The sequence below is a fragment of the Prenolepis imparis genome, unplaced genomic scaffold (genome assembly GCF_030444845.1).
Source record: "Prenolepis imparis isolate NDT839.2.m4 unplaced genomic scaffold, iyPreImpa1.0 SCAF_4, whole genome shotgun sequence".
In the NCBI taxonomy this organism is placed as follows: Eukaryota; Metazoa; Arthropoda; class Insecta; order Hymenoptera; family Formicidae; genus Prenolepis; species Prenolepis imparis.
The window spans coordinates 1391727-1415514 of NW_028141162.1; the positions used below are offsets into that span (position 1 = coordinate 1391727).

A 23788-nucleotide genomic window follows, 5' to 3' on the forward strand; every position below is an offset into this window, starting at 1 on the left:
CGTATCGAGGAATGAGGCTTATTAACGAAACGTAATTGTGTGCGTCTTACCCTTCTCCGTTTCATTATCGTAACTATAACAATCGCTGTTGAAAATCGCGATGATGAATTCCGCGGATGAGTGCGCAAGCTGCCACGCGAATCTCTTTGTCATTTTTATTGTTAGATCTGCGCCAGATGCCTTTGAAAGAAATGATTAGAATTTTCTCTCCTTATTTTATTAAATTGTTTTACTTAATTCTAGACACTATTACTATTATTGGCGCATACTATCGATTTTTTGTCGATTGATAGTTTAATAGTTTAATCGAACTTAATTGAATTAAAAAAGCTTAGTTATTTTAAAAACATGCATACTTATCAACTCGACTCAACTCTAAAAAATTAAAAGACAGCTCGATGGCTTTTCGAGTCGGTCGATTGTATTTATATATAAAAAATCGATTGTCGATTCTATAAAAAGTTATGCAAATTTATCATTTATATAATTTATTAATTATTTATATTATTTATATAATAGTTAAATTATATATTATATAAATATTAATAATAATAAATATATATTTATATATATTTTATGTATAATATATATTTACGTAAATTTATATTTTTGCAGCGTGATCAACTGTCTATCGATTGTAATATGCAAGAGTTCTCGATTAAACTGTTTAATCGCTAAAAAATAATCGTTGGTGCTATTCAACATCGAAAATAGTACAATTGATATTATAAAAATAGAGTAAAATCGATAGTATGCATCCCGCCTAAAAATAATTTAATTGCGACATTAACATCTTTTGCTCGATAAAAATTTTATTTTCTTCTCATTTAATTATAATGTTAGCATGAGAAAAAATACAAATATAAGCAAACATATATACATATACATATATTGCGTGCATCTCTCTATAAAAAGATGATGTCACACAAAGTTAATCATCATTAAACTTGCCTTTAATTCTTTACTTTTCTTTTTATTATCAATTATAAGAAAGATATAAAGCAATCAAATTATCCATGAGGGATATAAGGATTATAAGGATCGTATTATAATTATATATTGCAGCTAGGGACTCAAACTTCCTTAATCCATCCGTTGCACGCGCATACATACTCGCTCACGCATACAAAAGGATCAGTATTACAAGGATACGCAACCGAACTCGACATGCATACCCTAATTAAGGTAAACTTAATTAGTGGAACTGATCAAGGCAATAGATAACAACGGTATATAAGATTATACAGTTTATTTCATAACAAGCTTGCACAATTATTGATAACATGCATTTTGTGGCAGCAAGTGTAAACATATACATACATAATACATACACATTATATATAAATATATTTATATATATAAATTATAATATATTTATATATATTTATATATGTATTACTATATATTTATATATAAAATATATAATATATATTTATATATATATATAAATATTATATATAAATATATAATATGTATGTAATTTGCAAAGATATGTAATACACGCACATACACATAAGTGCGCGTATTATTTGTCCGTGTGCATGTGTGCGTGTTTTCAACGTAGTAAAAATCAGTCTTACAAATAATACATCACTAGTCGTTATAAGGCAACGTCATTCATTTATGACTATTTACAATTAACGGATATTAACGGATACAGTAAACGGATAAATATGGATATAAAAAATCGAGCAATCTAACTCGATCTGTGATCTGTCCGTGTTTACAAAATGACCGATAATAAGATATTATGCAAATTATTATATGATAACAGTAACTTGATAATAATAAGTAGCTTATTACTGACGACAAATGGTATTATAGAAAAAGATCAGTGCCATGATTTTATATTTATTCGATTAATGTGATCCGCGTTCAAGTCAAGTGAAATGGTGGATGCGCCATATATTGTACATCGGTCGACAGATAAAGGCACATGTTGAAAAATTTATCAATGCCTATACAAGTGCACGTACAGATGCATTAGTAAAACATAAGTTAAAAATACGCTTTTGCGGAGAAAAATACATACGCGGATTTAAAAAAGGACATATTTTGTAAAAAAACGTACTTCTCTCTCTCCTCTGTTCTCTCTCATTCTTAATACTCTTTACAATATAATTCGATAAACTAATTGGCCTTCAAAAACAATGTGCATCGCAGCCAGGCATATATGAACGATATATATTTTTTCAGACATATAGTTTCTCTTATTGTTAAACGTACATAATCATCTTATTCGCATAAACTGTCCCATTTTAGTCTGTATAAATAAGTGGATATTTTGGAAAATAAGCACAGTGGAAAAAATCGAAAATATCAAGAGAAATCGAAAACAAAGGAAAATATTTTATGACAGACATAAATTTTTTGTAAAGTAAAAAGAATTTTTAAGTATTGAAAAAGTTAAAATGGGACATTTCGTACATTCCTTATTTACTTCGCACTTGCTCAACGCACAGATATAATATCTATATAATTAGTGCATATATTTATATATTATACCACACCAATAAAGAGGGATAGATTAGAATTAGATTAAAGCTTATGTAATAACGTGTAACTTACTTACTATTGTTGTACCATTGTACTTTTATAGTGCACTTTATAATCAATAAAAAAAAGACACATCGCATACATGTCGATAACAATGACTTATAATTAAAGTAATATGCGCGTTTAAATAACGTATTAAATGGTAGCGCTTTGTCTTATAAAATACGTCAGCTTGACAGATTGGCAGCTTTCTTCTGAGATACTTGACATTGTACTGGCTTTTTATGATAAACTCGATCACATAGCGGACAGGTACTGTATTATATCATATGGTACTATTTCGTGTTTCCATAAATATCTATCTTTTGCGCTCTACAAAAATTCTTATTGTAATATATGTATAATAAATATGGAATGACTTGTGTGTTGAGGTAGATACGATGGAGGCAGCTTTGGTTTATATTTTCAGGAAGACAAGATATCGACGGTAATCTGATATTTTTCATTGTCCTTACGTTGACTCGTGTCTTTTCATTCGTTTTTATATCCACTTAATTATGCATATTCAAATTTAAATCGAACGCATATTCTAACGCGTTTCTCTAATCGTATCTGTTATTTTGTCTATCTTACATTTCATAAATAAATACATATTTCGGAATAAAAATCTATAAAATTACGAGATCTGAAAATCGAGAGAGTTACAAAGTTATCGTATTTTATTTAAAAAGTTTTGAAATATACATAATGAAGGGAAAGGAGAAGAAAATTTATGAGTCAGATACACTCGTTAAGGACTAGTATGTAAAAAACACAATTTTGAACAATTTGATGCATTTCCTGTGTAATACTATTAAAAAATCTGTTTTTCAGTTTTGCTTCAGAACTTTGCGTCAATATCTTATCTTGATATTGAGTATTTCAATGTGAATCGGGTGATTCTCCTTCGTCAGGAGAATCGAAATATTAAAATATTTCTAGCGTTGAGTAAAATCTATTTTTGTACGTCACAAAGCGTGAAATCTCATATAGATGTAAATATAACTGATCCTACTGACAATAATCGTTATAGTTAAACGCAAAGTGCCACGTAAATGTCACGTTTAACGACTATAGCGATGAACACACAGAAACGCGAATATATAAACTGATAGGTTCAATCGTACTTGTCAGTTTATTTATTCGCCGGGTTATTATTATTTTCGGTGGGCAAATAATAGATACAGTCAAAAATACAGAGAACACTCGTAAATGCATTATTACGGATCTCTCGCACAGCTGAGTAAGTCCATAAATGCATTACGGTGAATCCATTAATGCTTTATCAAGATGCAGGATTTATCCTCGCACATTAAAGAATGCGAAGAAATAAGGCAACTATAGTATAATACATATATGTAAATTTCGTCTGGGAATTGTAAAATTGCTAATTAAAAATTTGTTTATATAACATAATAGAGCTTCTATAACTTATATTATATATATATATTTCTTTTTTTCATATGTATATATATATATATCTATATATATATATATATAATATATATCTATGTTTATATATCTCTTACTTTAACACCTCTGGATTTTCAATTTATCTGTATTTGGATTCATCTCATCAGTCTTACGTTAATGAACTTGTAGTTCATTGTACAATATAATGAGGTAGTTTATTATCATCATTGTTGTTGATATGCATTGAGCAATATTGCAATTATATCCCAGAGCCATGGTTCAGTTAACGAAATGAAACACAACGCTTACGCGATATACTACAATTACTAACAAATTAACAACGATATCTCGATTGTTAACAAAAAAAAATTATACGAAGTTTTACAAACGAAATCCCGAACTACACACTTATTAATGCTACAAAGTGTACAAAGTAATGTACAAAGTGTTTCTTCACTTTTTTGTTATATCAACGAGGACGCTGACAGTGACGAAAATATCTTTTATAATAAAAATTTATGATAAAAATACAAGTATGAAAAGACATTCGGAACAATGTTGCTCACATATTTGTTTATTCTTTCCCTTGCACACACTTGTTCCAAAACTTTACATACTTGTATGCTCTCTTTTCTCGTTCTACAAGATTGATCTACAAGAGCTAATATATACTAAAAAACCGCAAATCAAAATCACAATAATAATAGATAATAAATGCAAGACGTATTCACACGTGATCCCAAAAATGTTTAAAAAGCTTAATGCAAATTACGGGAAATTATCGTATTTATCGCCAGACATTTTCGCGATTATATAATAAAACAAAATAAATACACATAAATGCAAACACATTCTGAAACTTTATAAAAATTCAAGAATAAAAAGAAAATCTTGCGCGATATTGTCGAGAAATTAGGATTCAAATAAAAATTAAAATAAAATAAAAATACACACATATGTACCTATATATGTGTGTATGCGTGTGTGTTTATATTTGTGTGTTAATGTTTGTGTAAGTCAATTACAAGAGAGACGAATCTAATTTAAAAATGCGTAGTATATTATCTGAAAACATTCTTCTCGTCTCGCGATAAATTAATTTGCGGCTCGTCTACCGTAATAGCATTGAGCTTTAACAAGTTTGCGACGCGAATACGTGCTAATACATGCCTCAGTCTCTTGAATCTATTCAACGCATATTCAGTCTTGTACAAGGCAGAAAGTTAGGGAGCAGCGATACGTTATTGACACGCGCCAGAGGCAAATCCGGATGATTTGCTCCTGCGTCTATGTATTTGTCGTGAAAGGAAAAATGAAAATATACTCTATATATAAAAAAAAAGAAACCTATTTTTTTATTTAATTTGGACGGCATCGCGGACATCGCGATTTTTTTCGTGTAGGAATTTTACTATTTCTTGAATTTTAATTAAAAATCTATATAGAGTATATAATAGGGATGAAATGGAAAAATAAAAAAAGGAAAAGCCTAATTATAACTACAGTCATTATTGTCTGCAGTATCCTTAGGCTCATCCTTGACGTCCGATGATGTCAAGTGATGCACGATCACCGGAACATCGGATTTACGACTCACCGATAAGTCTTCTACCTCGTCATCAGAATTCTGTTGCTGCTGTTGTTGCTTCGTATTGGCGCAATGTATGACCGGACTCAAACTGCAACGCGCCATCGTTTCGGACATCGAATCCGATGCATCCCTCGCTGATTTACCGTAAAGGGCGTCGAACGCGGCGTTCGACGTGCTGCTGGCTGTGTTCTCCATGTTTACGTTGCTGCTGGTGTCGGTCTCGTTCTCGGAGGAGATCACGCTCCTGTTGTTATAAATATTGCCGTTCACGTTACCGCCGATGCCGTAGGGGAAGCAGGCCGCTCTGCCGTTGCTGACCGACGAACGCTTGGAGGGCCGCGACGTCTGGATGCCGAGTTTCTTCACCTTGTCGTAGAGCGTGCGAGACGGGACGCTGTATTTCCGCGCAGCTTGCACAGCGCTCATGCCTCTTTTCACCGCGTCGATCGCCGCCGCGATGTCATCTCGGGTGTATTGTTTGTACCGTTTCCATTCGGGCTTCGTATTCAAGCAAGTCGCGTTTCTATTCGGGCTACGTCTGCCAATACCTAAAATAAAGAGAAGATTAATATATTAATGTGTATATTTGGCGATATCAAAAAGTAAACAGAAATTAATAATAAAAGCCAAATGCGAGATAAAGACGCGACTAAAAAATCTAAATAATTTGAACTTTAAAGATCAAAGACAAACCGCAACAGCAACATAATTCCGTAGATGAGGTGAAAGATTTATCGGTGAGTCGTAAATCCTACATTTCGGTGATCATGCATTTAACACCATTTAACATCATCGGACGTCAAAGACGAGCCTAAGGAAACTACAGACAATAATGACTGTAGTTATAATTAGGCTTTTCCTTTTTCCATTTTTCCATTTCATCCCTATTATATACACTATATAGATTTTTAATTAAAATTCAAGAAATATTAAAATTCCTACACGAAAAAATCGCGATGCCTGCAATGCCGTCCAAACAGAATTAAAAAATAGTTTTCTTTTTTTAGTTTCAAATTAAACGTTTCGTTTTTCGGACCATCTTCAATGACTGTAGAAACAAAAAATAGAAATACGAAAAAATAAACAAAATTTATACAAGAAAAGTGGATGTCTATAAAATCAAAGTAATACATACATTAAAAGTGGACGAGATAAAAAAATAACGGTGTGTGATCATATAGATACATGATGATTTCGAAATCCTTCGCAAATTCCCTTTATTAGAGATACTTCCCATCGGTTCCAGCCGTGGAAGAAAGATATAAACCGTAATTATATATATATATATATATATATATATATATAATGCAATTCATTCCTACATTAATAGAGAATAAAAGACGCTAAAGACGATTGTGAAAATAGCCGAAATTATGGTGAAGAAGAAAACGCAAGGGCGTGCGAGAAGCTAGGAGAACGAACTTGTCAGAAAAAACATAGTGAATGGTCGTTGAACAGTTCAAACATGATATTGTGTATCCTTTGAGTCAATAATACTAACCAAACATAAACGATTGTGAGATTTATCGATACACAAACGTGGCAAGATCAAATTTTTGGTACGCTCTCCAAAATTGGAAAATATATGTGGTATAAATGTTTGATGTCACTATGGAGATTTAAACTATTTTTTCTCATGCATCTAATCGCATGATATATGCCATATTTTTTTTATCTCGTCCACTTTTAATGTATGTATAATTGGTTTTATATAGACTTTCCTTGTACGCATTTTCTTTTTTAATTTTTTATATTTCTATTTTTTGTTTAAACAGTTACTAAAGATGGCTCCCAAAATATTTAATTTTAAACTAATAATAAATAGCGTAAAATTACTTAGGAGGCTCTTTATTCGCGCCTTTATCTCGCGTTTGACTCTTATTAATTAGTCCCTTGTTATTACTTATATATGATATAATCAGAGCCTTGTTATTTTTAATGTATTTGTTATACTCGAGAATCTTTTCTAAAAAAAAGTTGAAAAGGAAGAAGTTGCCTTTCATCGAAAGTCAATGCAATTTTGTAAAAAAGATCTATTATTACCTAACTTGGACTCCCCGGTGTGCGACTGCGGCGACAATTGCTTCATGTCCTCTTCCACAGAAGGAGCATCCGCGTAGGAGCTGTGGGCCGCCTCCTCGTGCGTCAAATCAAGGCTGCTGTGACGGTTGTCGTCGTTTGCGGAACCATTGCTGCTCGCGCGAAAATGCACCGGTTCGTGGCTGTCGGGCTGCAACAACGGCAGACTCTGGACCGAGCTGTCGACGTGACCTTGGCCAAGGACGGTGCGCAGGATCGGCGTGTCGCGATTCGTCAGCAGGGTCGACTGCAGCGTCTTCTTGATGCGCTTGAGCGACGAGTCGTCGAAGCCGTTGTCACCGAGAAGCGAGGGAACCGGAGTGGAGTGATACAGCGATGCTTGTTGAGTGGTGATTTGATGGTGCAACGGGATGGGTAGCGACCAGAGGGGAAACGCTTTCAGTTGATCGTGAACTTGATTGATCGCCGCGCTCGTTGCCGAGGACTTGCCGTAAGGATCCCCATAACTACCACCGGTGGAGTGCGGTGATGACGCGTGACCGCTGCTATGCACCGCTACGTTGCTTGTATTAGTGCTGGTGCTGATGGCCGGGGGCGGCGACAACGACATCTCCTTGATATCGTCCTGTCCTCGATATCGAAAATCGAACGCCGAGGATTGTTCTTCACCGCTACTACTGCTAGTATGCTCCACTAGACCCTTCACCTGCAGCATCTCCGCGACCCTGAGTAGACCGGCCAGCTTGTCCTGTTGCACGCTCACCTCGCCGCGATACATGTACTCCAATATCGCCTTTAAATCCGCGTACTTGACGTCTTTGAGCACGATTACAGGGTGCACAGTAGCGGGCAGAGCGAGGAACAGATTCTGGAAGTAGGACGAGCACGCAGCTAAGACGATCTTGTGGCACTTGATGGTCCGACCACTGTCCACGGCGAGGCTCACGTCGGTGAACGCCTCGGTATGCAGCAGATCATCGAAGACGTTCAGCAGATTCGAACGATGATTATTCCAGCGGAGGCAGTACTGTTGATTCGGATTCATGATGTGAGCCATAATTACTCTCTGTCTTTTTCTTTCTCTCTCGCGTAGAACCTGCGACGAAAAAAGTTTCCCCGTATAGTTATATGTCGTTCACCGGACGCGCAATGAAATATTCCCAGTGCGAACTCTGTCCTACGACTGGCGTTTCTTATCTGACTGACTCCGACTGAGAATGAATCATTTCGAAATATTCGAAAGTCCCCCGGAAAAGTCTAGGACAGCTTCGCTGATTGACAGCTTTGCCTATAGCGATAAGGGCTTAGGAGGCCCAACGATCAAGAGTCAAGTCATAATCATTTCGTGCATTCACTCACGCGTTATCTCGCCGTTTTCCATACCTGTGCCCCAAAAATAATACGCTTTCTCTCGACCATTAAAAGCTACGTTAACGCGAATGCCATTCCTAATTGATGTCAAATTATCATACCTATCTTTCGAATAACAGCAATTAAAAATGAAACAGTTTCGATTTTAGGAATGCGATTTGATTTAATGTTATAGAAATTATAAAAAAATTTGTCACGCTAAAAAAATTTTAACTAAACCCACATTTATCGAAAAAAAATTTTTTATGACTCGTATTTTTTTTTCTCCAATTATTTCTGATTATTAATAAGTTTGTAAGTTGAAAATTTTGTTTTTCTCTAAAATATATATATAATTTGATTGAAAAAACTTTATAAGATAAAATTACACAATACAATTATATTTTTTATAGACGTCTAATATCTATATCTTTAAAATCTTAAATAAAAAAGTTCATAATAAAATATTATAGATTATAAAATTAATAATATAATTTATATATATATATATATATATATATATATATAATAATGTATCTGTTTATATAATTGAAAGATGTAATACAAGCACATACATACATTTTCAGATTTTATATGAAAATGAAAATGATTCGCATCTTTTAAAAGAAATAAATGTATCATTATATTTAAAATGATAAACTTTTAAATTTATTCTATATATAAATCATAAATGACTATATCTATATAGGTACGCAATAAATACTTTGTTTTTTTCTCGCTTGCCACTCCTTGCTAATTTACTTTGATTAATCATTCGAATACTTTAGCCTCGAGACTGCTTTCCAAACTCGCATATTTACGTGAAGGAAATTACGTGTCGCGTTTTAAAGTAATTAACAGGGGAAAATGCTCGCGTATATAATAAAGAAAAACTAAAATAAAAACGCAATAAAGATACTACGTAAGATATTTACATTAAATTACATGTAACTCCCATGCTGATATAATTTTGCGCGCGACAAATTTTTGTAAATTTATTTTTTCTTTTCTAAATTTATTTTTTTTCTAAATTTAATTTTTTTTCTAAATTGCGACGTGCGTATTGTAAGCGGGAGTGTGCGATCGGGTAACGGTGTCTCATCGAGATGCAAGAGAGACTTCTTGAACCTTTTCTAGGCTAATGGTACACAGGATATTCCCTAATGTACGATCGTAAATTCGTAGCACGTATAAACAAGAAAGGAGATTCACACGAACCTTTGTCTTACTTGAAAATAGAATTGTAATATCTCTTCGGTAAGTTGTTTTCGTCACGGAAGAGAATTACGAACTGGACTATACCACAATTGGAAGAGACTGTACACATTCTCTTCTATTTACAAACAATATATACTTAATATTTTACGAGTGTTGCATTTCATTACCAACTGTTCGTTAAGATTTTCGTAACGTTTTATACGAAAAACTCACAATTCAGATAAAAACCGTAATAAAAATAAAAATTTCTAGTCTTTTGTAATATGTTCAAAGATAAAAGAGATTATACAAATGGCAGATTAATATTATGGTGCATTTGATAGACATTCAATGTCTCGTCGAAGGCAACGTTTCATTTGCAAATATAAACGTCATTTTTTTCTTATTTTTGCACATCCAACAAATTAGATCAGTGTACTAAACATCTTGTATATAATATGTTTCTAATATCTCGATATAGATACATATATGTGATATATATAAAAAAAACTTATGATTTGTTATATATCTCTATATTATATATATTTTTTAATTTTTATTTTTGATTCGCGTTTGGCTCTTATTAGCCCGTATTTGATTCGTTTTGTTGATAATCTTAGACCCTTTGTTTTTATTTTATTATATTCTATTAGATTTTACATTTATTTGTTGCAATATTTATCAATATTTTTACTTTGTGTGCGCATATTGTAATATTTTCTCCAAATTCATAATTTCTTAGATCACAAATTCTTCGCTGTTTAATTTCCATTTTCTTTTGTTGTCCACCATTAAAAGATTGAGTTAACGAGATAATGAAAATGGAACGATCGATTTGTCACGGTTGGGGTACGATCGTGCCTCGAGGGGAGGCAGTCGATATTTGCATTTCTCGCGAGGGATGATTCATCGCGCGCTCTCACCGAAACTTTTCATCCCGATCGAATTCCGTTGAAATTACAAAAACGTATAAGAAATTGTGCGCAATCATATACTGGACACGCTAAAGCGATAATATTATACCGATTCAATTATTTTGAAATGGCCCTTTACAGATTATACAATCTCGCCAAACAACGAGATAGACTGATGGACAATCGTGGAAGGAAATAGATGCATGACAATAAGTGATAAGATTGCATTTCAATCTAAATGTAAACTCGAGTCAGGTAAAATTCTGGATATTTCTTAAAAAAAAAAAAAATAAATATGTTGTCTAGAGTCTAGATCCTAATATAGATAATAACCTATAGATACGTCAGTCAAATAGATAAATGTCAAGATAGCAATGCTTACCTTATTAGTCTAGTTGCAATTGCCAGATGTCCCTGATCTTCGAAATTCGATCGTCCTCGATGTATCTCTCTTTCGCTCTCTGAACATTTACAAAAAAAAATTTCTATATTTTATACATTTTATAGTTATATATTTTATTATAGAAAAAAGAAACTCATTTACTCTTAAATATTCTTTGACGAAATCGAATTAAATTCACTTATTTCTTGCGAGTCGGATTCAAAAGCAAAAGACATAATTTTAATTAACACTTCGCGATATTCCTTGCAAGCTTGTCAAGAGAAGACGCAGCAGAAGACGCGTCTCGCGTTTCGAACTTTTTTAATAATAGACAGACTATCTAACGATTGTATTTCTATACCGATCTTTTGGCAATTTAATATTTACAAAAAAAATGCATACATATATATTTAGAACGCGCTGTCGCTCCTTCCTCTCTCTTTCTTTTTTTCCGTGTATCATCTGTAGACGTATACAGACGCATGCATATCTCTTCGCGCGATGTAAAACACCCACACACACATACACACAGCACACACGGAAGAAGACAAACGTCACATATATACGAGCGCACTCTTATATTCACTTTCCCCCCCTCCCCTCGTCGTTGACCGCACCGCCTCCTAGGGTGCAGGGGGTGCAGAAGTGCCACTGACAACGAGAACGCACTGACTTGCGCGCCTAAGAGAGATCGTACTCTGGAGGGACAGAGTTACGCGCGAACGTTCGTTTCCCTGTTCCGCAACGAGGAGGCTAAACCTCTTCCTGACCGTCGCGTCGCTCGACGACCACTGACGAATGACCCGAAACCCGAACCGCAGCCGACTGCACCTCACAGGCACAGCCACAGCGCACAGTTGCGCCCCACACTCTGCCGGGCGCGCACGAATCGGCTCGTCTCGCCGCCGGCGGGCTGGTACCCGTACACGACGACGATCGCACAAGGGTGATGAGCGTCCGTGAGCTTTTTCGATGCGTAGGGCGCAATGGCGTCGCAAAGGCCACGGCCAATGGCCCTTATTCGAAGTTCAATGTAGAATTTGTCCCGTCCTCGTCGTCGTCAAGGAGAGAGATAACGCGCCGGAATCGGAGGAAACGAGGAAGGTCAAGGGACGGGACGTGAAAATGGGAGAATATACTTTTTTTTTTAATCGGTCGAGATTTATGCACGCCGCTCTCCGCGATTGTCAAAATTGCTCTGAATGTCTCACGGTCATCGCGAAAACGATATGTCACGCAGGTTTTGGAAAAAGATCGATAAGATTATTTGGACGTACGTCCTTCTACAAGACACATTACGATAATAAATTATATGAAAAGATATTGCATTTGTAATATATTTAAAAAATTGTAATCGAAACCCTGCCAAAAATAAAATATTAATATTCTTTTATAGTAAGATGCACAATGCAAATCTTTTGGATGAAAAGAAATGGATATTTTTTTATTTGTTTTTTAAAGATGTACTCGATATTTTGCGACAAAGTCCTGTTTCAATCCGAAGCATCAAAGATATACTTTCGATGCATAAAAGCTCTCTTTATAGAAAGAAATAAAAACTATATGTATAACTATGCAGTTTTGCTTACAACACGAGATATTAAACAAAGCGCTATTTGTTCTATTATTATGAATAAATAATAAGGTGATGAATAGTTTAATGTATTGTAATCGATACTTTTATTATAATCAAACTAATTAAATAGTGTAACGAATATATATGTATCGCGCAGATATAAGAGAATAAGAAAAACAGACGCGGATAAAAGAATCTTATAAGTTCAAAGTTATACGAGTAAAAAAAATCAAAGAAAATCGTAGAATGCATCGATTTTTATCTGTAATTTTTCACGAATTTTCGCTTCATCCCTTGTTCGCGCGAGCGGCTTAGGATCAGAAAGCGATTACGCGCGCAATTCGGATAAATTTGTCAAACTTACGCCATTGTATGCGTATGTGTGATAGTGAAGCATTTCGGCGCATCACACGCGTGCACGCGGATCACGCACTCCGCCATCGCCGACACTATTCGCCTATATGCTCGCACTATCGGCCAATCACGCGGCTCCTAGGCCAATATCCTGCGGGATATATCACGCGCACGGACACGCGTGCGTGCAACTGTGTACATACATGCGTGCGTGTTTACACACGACGATGGTGCATGGAAACCATATTCCGCACCCACATCGTCGTCTTCCCGCACGGCCGATCTAGCGCACACACATACATACGCATATATGGGCAACGTACGCGGGCGCGCGAAGAAACGAGGGGGAAGATCGTGGTGGAAGGAAAAAAAAAAAAAGAGAGAGACCGGAGAAATGCGCTTAAGCGAGCATAGTGTACGTTCACGAAAATTGCGACCACGCCCAAATTCTACGATGCATCCGCCGTTGGCTTCCGTATGCGTGTATGTGTGTGCGTGTGTAATTTCGGCACGTCGCCCTCTTGGCAACACGCACGTTGACCCCTACGCACGCACACACACACACGGCAAGTGCCCTACACACGAATTTGGGGTAACGTTACCGTATGCGGGGGATGAAGGCATGACGCGGCTTCCACTCGAGTATCGAGTATCGTGAGAAAATCGCAAAGCTCAGGGTAGGAAGGGAAGGAAGGTATACTGCGGAAACCGTCGGACGGGGAAAAGTCGGCCGGGTCACTTAATTAAGCTCGTAGATCCGTTAACCGTGAAACCATCGAGGAGGGGGACAAATATGTGCGCGCGTGTGTGCACATTTTAATTATATCCGCGCTATTAAAAGAATTTCGTCGAATTTCGAAACGATCATTTTTGAAATACTACAATGAAATTTTATGAAATATCCTTGATTAAGAACAATTTTAACATGTTATACAAATTAAAATTATTATAAGGAAAAAGATAAGAGGGGCAATCTACAAATATCAAATATGTTTACTCTCCGGCATTTCGAAACAACACGGTGTTTACCTTACAAATACAGATCCAGACAGATTAAGGCTGGGACATACTATTATCGGGAATATAATTGGGAATATAATCGCTAGTATAATAGGGAATATAATCGGGAGATCGACGGGAGAAATATTGATCGAGCATTGTCTAAAATCTCTCATTTTGCCGAGTCACTGCTCCCTATTTAATTTCGCTGATGCAGTCGCTCGCTCAGGAAATAGCCGAAAAATATGCGGCTTGATTCCTCTTATCTCGTGACCGAGTCTAAAAATGAAGCACAGAGCGACCAGATAAAACGAACGCTAGTCGAGGAAAATCGCTTCCACACCGTGTTTGCGAGCACACATTTGTGTGTGTGTGTGTGTTTGTGTGGGTGAGCGTTTCCCTCTACGCAACTCGACGTCGACTCTGATGACGATTTCGTAGAGGGGACCGAGAAGACGAAGACGACAATATTGAAGGAGAAAGGGGAGAAAGAGAGAGAGAAAGAATGCCGTGAGACGGCGAGGTAAAAGTCCTGTTGCGCCATCGAAAAAAAATCTACCTATATATTTCGGAGGTGGTTAGGAAGAGCAGGCACACAGGCAGATGCACATACGGGCTATGACTACAATCGATGCATATAAGGGTCGGTCTGACGCACCGCAGGGTGCATCTTTCATATTTTTATACCGTGACGCGTCCCACCGATCGCGGATTAGATATTATGATATTCATATAGTCATTGTAACGATTATAGTCTACGATTTTTGTGCGAGTCTATCCCGAGTCTCGTCTGGTTGTCGTTAAAAATATATAAATACAATGATCCCTGTATAATGATTCAATCTTGATGACTCAAGCTCCCTAATTGAGTCGCAGTCGATTTTCTCTTATTGTTAGCAAAATATTTAGGAAAGTCCCCCCCCCCCCTCGTATGATTCATCGCGAAAATTTCCGATTCCATTAGTGCTCATAAGTAAAACTTATGAGAAGAATCTATATTATTTATATATGTAGAATAGATATTTATAATATTTTAAATTTTAAATTTAAAATAGAGAGAAAGAGAGAGAGAGAGAGAGGAGATTTATAATATAATATTATAATTATTAATATCTTTAGAATAAAAGTGATCTTTTTATTTCACTCGACTTTCTTAAAGTTTACTTCGTGAAAAGTTTTTTCTTTTTCCTCTTCGTTTATAACTCGAAAATGGTGTTCGAATATTAATAAAGGAAAAAATCTACTTAAAATATTATAAAAATAAAAGTATAACTAGTATCAAGAAAAGTTTTCGTAACGAGTTTCTGCAGTTATATACGAAGTTTTATAGTTATATACAATTTTTAGATTATGACCCTGCAGTTACTATAAATATATGTATATATATATATATATTTGTGAAGAAAATAAGATTAAAAATATCTATATTATTGATTTACTATTAGACGAAAAAAAAATATTCTCTCCGTTGAAAAATTAATGCATCTATTATGAGAGCTTTCTGTATTTTAATCTCTCTCTTGCCCTCTTCGCCGACATCCCTTACAGAAATAGAAATAATAATTATATACAGAATTATATACAAAATGCCAAAAAAATAATAATTTTATGTCTGAAAACGAAAGATTTTCGAGGGAAAGGCTTTCCCGTAGCGAACTAGCCTTCGGCGATATTTGGAAGTGCATCATCGAAACGATAACACGACGATAAACGTTACATATTATCGCGCGAGTCTAGCGATATAGAACGACGCGGTTCCTCATTGTTTGCGTTCTTGAGACTGCCCGAATATACAAACTGATAGATAGTTTTCGTGATTGCGTGTATCTTTCAATGCAATGGCGATGGCGAACGCTGTACATATAAGGAATCTCCATTTAGCGCAACTGTGCACACAATCTTTTCTACGATAAACAACGCACGAAAATCCATCCTATATCTGTATTCCTTAGCCACGTAATCTTTCAGAATATTTAGCCATTTCGAAAAAAAAAATATTTTCGTATCGCGTGACAAATAACTTTTTTCTAATTCTAAAATATTTGAACAATGAGACTTATAAATGTCTGCGTGAGAGCGGCATAAAAACTATGGAAAATATATTTTCTAATGTCGTATTATAATTTTAGTTTTTTAATCACATTTTATAAAATATTATAACTATCTAAAAGATTCTTTGCGAAACGTTATTTCTCATGAAATCTGCGGAATCTCCCATCTTTCAAAAATTATTTATCGAAACACTGATAAACTTTTAATTCATTCCAAAAAATAGCGCAAAAACGCAGCTAATTTTTGCACTTATATAACTTTGTATGATATAATTATTCCGTTAATGAAATCACAAGTTTTAACGCGAATATATATGGTATAAAGTTCTTTTATACAAGTCTCATATTGTCATTAGTATTTTCAAAATCCTAAGAAATATGCAAAATGCTTATCCTTAAAATTATAATTAAGAGTAGTTTTATACCGCCAGTGGAGAAATTAAATAAATGTATATATATTTTTCGACGAAACTGGCAAATTGATCTTTATTAACTTGTTGTCATACAGACGACGTTTCAACCTTTGGTTCAGGTCCTTTTCAAGTCTCTAATTACAATATAATAAAAAAAACTTGATAGAGTAATTAAGCGAGGAAAAGATAGACTTTATAAATTGAACAGTACTGAAATAGTATATAAGATTGATTGTAAAGATTGTGACGCAACTTACATAGGACAGACGAAAAGGCATTTAGACACCCGAATTAAAGAACACATAAAAAATATTAAAATGCATGTTAGCAATCATAATGTAGGGCTGAATAAATGCATGATTTTAAATGGACAACGCCTAATATTTTACATTGCGAGAAACATACAAGAAAGAGAGAAATTGCTGAAATGTTTTTTATTAAAAAATATGAAAACACAATCAACCTACAGAAAGATACAGAAAATCTAAATCCTGTTTATAGCAATATTATTAAGGTCGTTTAAAAATACCTCTTTCTTTTATGTGTCTCGTCATCGTGCTAGACGCAACGATGGAAGTGATAACGAACTCGTCAACTATGATTTAATTCATGTTTCTGGAATTTATACGGTTTATTTGAGGTGCGTTTCATGAATATTATCATTTACAATGTCCTTAAGTAAGATTTTTGTTTTATTAAGTGTACTACAATTTTAATTTTAATTTTATTATATTGTAATTAGAGACTTGAAAAGGACCTGAACCAAAGGTCGAAACGTCGTCTGTATGACAACAAGTTAATAAAGATCAATTTGCCAGTTTCGTCGAAAAATATATATATACATTTATTAAAATTATAAGTATAACGGAGGTAACGAATGTTATATTAATATATTTTTTCAAATAAAAAAAAGAAAAGAACAATACCTTCAATTAAACTTTCCCAGGAGAGGTCTATCACGCTCGAAGAGACTTGACGAAAACGATGTCGCCGAATTGCAATGTAACTATAACGGGAGACAATATAATACTGACCATGCACTTTAATATCCTCGGTTTTTATACTATCACTACTTTATCGCTCTACAATATCATTGCACAAACATCTTTTCTGGGAGGTCAAAGACGAAACTTTTGTCCAGCTAGAAGTTTGCGTTGGTTCGGTTCGAGCCAATTAACAGAAGCTATAAGTGTTGTCGCGATAGCGTTTATCCCCACTTTCTGGCTAAATTCGATGCAGAAGGGGCTAGTATGACCAGTCTCTTCCAGACATTTTTATAATAGGAAACGGAACAATAATTTCTCCAATCGCAAATGCAACTTGGACTTATAAATTAAAAAATAGCCTGATATGCATCGAATTAAAGTGCAGATTTTTTTCGCAGAAAAAAGTCACCCCTTTTTTTATCATTGACTTTCAATCTTACCCGCCCTTTATATTAAATTTTACTTCATTCTTGCAATCGTCGAACTATAGAAAAATTCGTACAATTATTTGCGACAAGCAACATTAATCGAGGGAGGTTGCGTTAATATATAAAAAGTCTAGCGCGAAGACTTTATTTTCAGGATCGCTGAATAGAATCTTCTCCGCGATTCGGGGGAATCGGATTTTTGATCGACACAAAAGTCGACGGTCTCGATCAAAATGGAAAGGGGACGAGAAATTTTTTCTCCTCGAGCACATCTCTCTCTCTCTCTCTCTCTCTCTCTCTTTCTTGAAAGAGAAAGACCTTCCCCCTTCGTTACGGTGTTACGCTGGCAAGCGAGGAAGGACGAGGTGGAAATCGTATAAAGGAAAACAGGTTCCTCATAAGCCCTGAAGCTGCTTGGTATCGCGCAGTTAGCTTTTCGAATATAGTATTCCCTCTCTCTCTTTTTTTCATAGGCGAGAGATGCGTGTGCGATGTTCCCGGCTCCTCCACGCATTCAATGTCCATTGCAGCGCGCGCTTATACAAGTTAAAGTATGCATATATATATTATGAACATAAAGCAATTCCCGTACAATCGGGCCCATTAATAGTACGCGGATATATATAGGCTCGTGCGATTAATTTTTTACGTTTCTCGCGATCGCGCGTCAAATCGAGATCGACTGCGTAAAGGAGAGAGAAATCTCTTCTTCTCGGCCCTCTTATTATAATTAATTATTAAAGATGAAAAATATCGATCTCTGATGGATCGTAAACTTACCGCAACAAACCTCTATTAACGCATGCGACTGTACTCCCCGGACTATTCACGTAACAAGGCGGCCTCGCCCTTTGCCAGGCACATTGCACAAGGCCATTGACCGCGTGGTCCCCGATCGATGATCAGCTACCTGCTGATACATTGTCGCCGACACAATGGAAGAGGTATACCCTTCGTCTGGTGGCACAAGCACCCCTCGGCAGAAATGCCGCACCCCTGCGAGCGTCAAGTGCAATTATTCCTTATGACTGAAAGAGTATTAGGTCTCTGACTCTTTCTTTTCTTTCTTCCTCTATTCTTTCTTCCCGATGTATTTGTATATCCGCTTCGTTCTGCCTTTCGACGCCTTTCGATACTGACCAAAACCACTGACCGTAATGCCCTATTTACCGGAGAGTTGTAACAGGTGTTATGTAGGTCGACCTCACATTGTGCAAAAATGCACAACACGGAGATTAAAATGATGCTTCCGGATGAAAGAGAAATGCGGATCACGCAAAAGTGCTATATGTAAATCGATCTTGAGGAAGAATTCGAATTTCGCCTCTCCCTGCAATTATATCAAGCAGAATAGAATTTTAATAATTTTGATATATACATACTTTATATCATAGGATATAATTGCACACACATACACACATAAATATTTAAATCTCGAGAATATAATAAATATGTCTAAGAGTTTAAAATGTATTAATTATCTTAAGTACTTGTTGCATTTTTATTTGAAAAAAAATATTATAAGAAAAGAGAAAAGAAATTAAATTTTAATTTTTCGATAACGAGATTATTGCAGGACAGCTTGTTTTCTAATAGGAAAAATGTTGTACAAGTTAAATTTGTTTAATAAATGCTACTTAATTAAAATTGTATTAAATAGTCTCCTATTTGAATTTATAAACACATGAAATAAAATTTTATTAGTTAATTTTCATTCCTGGAGAGAAAATGATCTACAATAAATGCTTTCATTTTCAATCGCTTAAAAACGTTTCAACATCCTTCTATAAAATTTTCTCACATGTATGTACATATATAAAGAAGCTATATCCAACGCGCGCTTTCTTGTATATTTACGCTTAATAACTTACAGAAATTATAAGCGAAAGTGAAAAAGCGACAGATATAAAAAAATAGATATAAACGAGACATTTATAATTCTTTACAGCATTTACATAAATATCCGCTTCTTGTCGTAAGATAAACACGTCAAAGCTGAAAATCATATAACATTTAATCAGCTCATTCACTTCTGCCAATCATCATCCGGTCACGAAGGATATGTGGAAATCCTACCGTTAAATCCATGGAATTCCTAAATAATCGCGCCTTTGTCGCAAGAACTCTGGTAACGGCACGATGATGAATCATAGTAAATACGGATTAACTTTCCCAAAATTGCACGCATTCCATTTCTAAAAAATGTAAATGGAAATCTAGGAAATATATGTCACTCTAATGGCTATATAATATCGGTCTATTATCGCATTTCGATAAACCATTAGCAAGATAGCATAAAAACAACTACGCACAAATTAAAACAAACTTTCGACTGTCTTTTCGAAACATAATCCTAGAACACAATATAAAAAATATGAGAAAAAAATATGATAAATAATTCTCTTATAAATAATAATATAATACATATATTTATATGTATATAGATTAATGTAGCGTTATATGTATATATACATATAAAAGTACGATTTTATGGACCTGTATCTCAAATTTTTTAAGGCGAATTTAGAAGTGAAATGCAACAAAATAAGGGATGTCTACGAAAAAAGTCTACTATAGCAAGACAAAGTGTTGGGGTCATAAAAAAGCATTCACCGTTCGCTGGACCCTGATATTCTCAAGCTGCTCCCCTAGATATACCACTTATAATTTGGATTAGATGAAACAGCAGGTACGCAAACAGCTGTATCAAGCATGTGTGCCTCTGAGCGAGCTTACAAGGGAAATGTAGCATTTTCTAAGAAAATATTATAAAATTATCATTATACAATCTTTAGATAAAGAGAGAGAGAGAGAGAAAGAGACCTTGACTTTGAGAGAAATATTTTCCTTTTCTTTCAAAAGTCAATCGTTCACCAACTGTAGTCTACTTGTGTGATAATTTATATAGTTAATGATGCAATAAGTTATACGATAAAAATATATATAATAAAAATATCGATATTAATATTGCTATTAAAACATTAGAATAATTAAAAATTGACTTGTCGATCTATACAATTTTAAAAATCGATTTGTCGATTGTTTTACAATTACATCGAACGCGTCGCAATTGTTTAAATAATATAATACTAAGTTTCGATATTCCGTTGCGACTGCAAGTTTACATAATTGCACACTATCGAGGAAAAGAAAACAAAAGGGCCTCAAAAATAGCCTGGTATCTCTTCAAGGTTTGATAACAAAATGTTATCAAACCTTGTAGAAATCACAATAGCGCGGCGATAGCGATAGCGTATCGCGCCAAATATGTCAATACAAAAAAATAAAAAAAAAGAAAGTCTAAATGACGTTTGGAAAAAAAATGTCAATTACAACAATTAATTAACATTAATATCGTTTTAAATCTTCACGCAAATTATAAATACATTAGCGTTTCCCGTCGCGTTATCATCAAAGTCGATGGGCCGAGAGATAGTTTCTTGCATTAATAATCGAAACCTGGCGTCGCCAAGTGGCGCATCGAGAAGCCCCCAGCCAGCCCCCCCTTCCCCCCTCCGACTCCCTCTGCCCCCTCATCTCCTTCTCTCTCGCTCACTCTCACAAGCCGCATATAATTTTAGGCCAGCGAGTTATTCCTTTTTTTTTTTTTTTTCGACTTTGAAAATCGGTGAAGCACCGCGCGGCAACGCAGCTCTCGGGCCGGGGCCCCGAGTCGCAATAAAAAATAAGCGACGTGTATACCCCACATATAGGGCGTGGGTTTATCTGCATTAGACGAGTGGTAGTGGGTCGGCAACCCGCAAACCGGTCCTGGATCACGTGGAATGTTAGACCGCGTTGTTGCCACGTATATATATGCGCGTGATTTCCTAAAACTGCATCTACGCCAGGCGCGGCTCTTCGCTGCGACGCACGCACGCACGCACGCACGCACGCATGCATGAGCACATATGTGCATACACGTATGTATGTACTCATGTGTATATACGCGTGTGATTTTTCCCGACCTATTCGCTTGCGCGACCGGCTGGCTGCCGCTCCTCCCTCTTCTTCTTTTTCTTTTTTTTTTTTCCTCTTCTGCTTCTTCTGCTTCGCCAACGCGAGTTTAGGCACCGAAAAAAATGCTCGTACAAACTCTAGTGCGTGTATATATGCACATGATGCGGCGCAATATCTTTTTATACAAATAATTAAATCTTGACACAAAAACCATATGCGATATTAAGATGAGAATCTGAAAAAATTTATTAGTCCGATAATGACAATTGATTTCTGTTGAAAAATATGTAGACTTGTTTTTCTCTGAAAGGAAGTGAAGGGAATATATATATATATTATATATCCGCGGTTATATAAAGGGCGCATATTTGAGTATACATATAAGCACGTCGCATATTCTCGCACAATCGATGCTCGTTGATTGTGCAACATATATATGTTTCTCCTTACAGCTGCATGAATTCATCGCGTTCTTATTCTTCCCTTTAGCCTTTGAACTGACCTTTTCTTTCATACAACATATATCAATAGAGGAAGTTGTTATCGTGTTCCTCATGAAAACGGTAGCAAATCAAGATAAGCATTGTTTACATTTTCCAAATAGCTTCGAATAGCTCTATCTTGCTTCGCGTTCATTGCTGGAAACTAACTGCACATGCATGGACATCGCGGTAATGACGAGAGTCACCACAGCAAACACAAAAACGTCAAATATAGTTTCTTAGTCAATTTAAGATATGTTGTACAAATATGTCGACAAAGATGCTGAAAAACAACAAGAGTAGCGACTTCTTTGTCAAATTTTATTACATCCGGTCTGACGAGAAACTCTCATCTAATATCAATAATTATATATTTGCATTTATATATAAATCAATCATTAAGAAATATCTTGAATAAATCTTTACAAGAAATTCTTTGACATCACGTAGGTACATCGTGCTTTTTAACTGTCTTTTGTCATCGCGAAAAAATTACAATACAAGATAGAAAAATGTTTATAACATTTATGAAAATTGTACTGTTAAATAAAGAAATAATTTCTAAATGCAAACGCTTCCAGGTCAGCATAGACCTAAGAAGGAAAATATCATTAAAAAAAATATAATTAAAGAAAAAATATATCATATCAACTATACATCGAAGTCAAAAAATTCTACTGTACGATTATTTCAAAATATAATTTTTCTATATATATTATATACACGCAATTCAAAGCACAAGACAAAAATTCTACTTTGTCAAGTAATAGTAAAAAAAGACGTCGAAAAGTCGTCGAAAAAAATTTCGCGAAAAAAAGCAAGATCTTTTCGCTCCCTCGGCTCCCCTCGGCGGAATGCTAATAATTCGCGGAAGGAAGACCCCCCGGTTACGTGTGCAATTTCAGCATACGACCTTGTAACACTTCCGCGGTAAAGGAATCTAACAAAAAGAAAAAAAAAAAAAATGAAGAGCTCGCAGTGAGCTCGCAATCAAGGAGAAACTGGTTTCTATTTGCGGGCTTCCGCCCGTTCGACAACCCCGTGGTCGATGCACCGGGCGTTTCTCGTTCAACGACTTTTTCGGCTGAGAAGCGACACGGAGCAACGACTCCTGACA

General features: G+C 35.3%; 1 protein-coding gene across 2 annotated transcripts; it reads right to left on the bottom strand.

The window, feature by feature from the left end:
* Positions 1 to 1267: 1267 nt before the first annotated feature.
* On the bottom strand, positions 1268 to 21698 carry LOC145935456 (uncharacterized). 2 transcript variants are annotated; one of them, XM_083036838.1, is made up of 5 exons: positions 20306 to 21698; positions 19010 to 19559; positions 11423 to 11501; positions 7583 to 8675; positions 1268 to 6087 (listed from the first exon to the last, which is right to left on the bottom strand). In XM_083036838.1, the coding sequence occupies exons 4-5, from the start codon at positions 8634 to 8636 to the stop codon at positions 5438 to 5440; spliced, it is 1704 nt and encodes a 567-aa protein (XP_082892964.1). In that variant the 5' UTR covers positions 8637 to 8675; positions 11423 to 11501; positions 19010 to 19559; positions 20306 to 21698; the 3' UTR covers positions 1268 to 5437. The 2 variants fall into 2 exon arrangements, with proteins under 2 accessions (XP_082892964.1, XP_082892962.1); XM_083036836.1 differs by lacking the exons at positions 19010 to 19559; positions 20306 to 21698 and adding an exon at positions 11825 to 13058.
* Positions 21699 to 23788: the final 2090 nt, after the last annotated feature.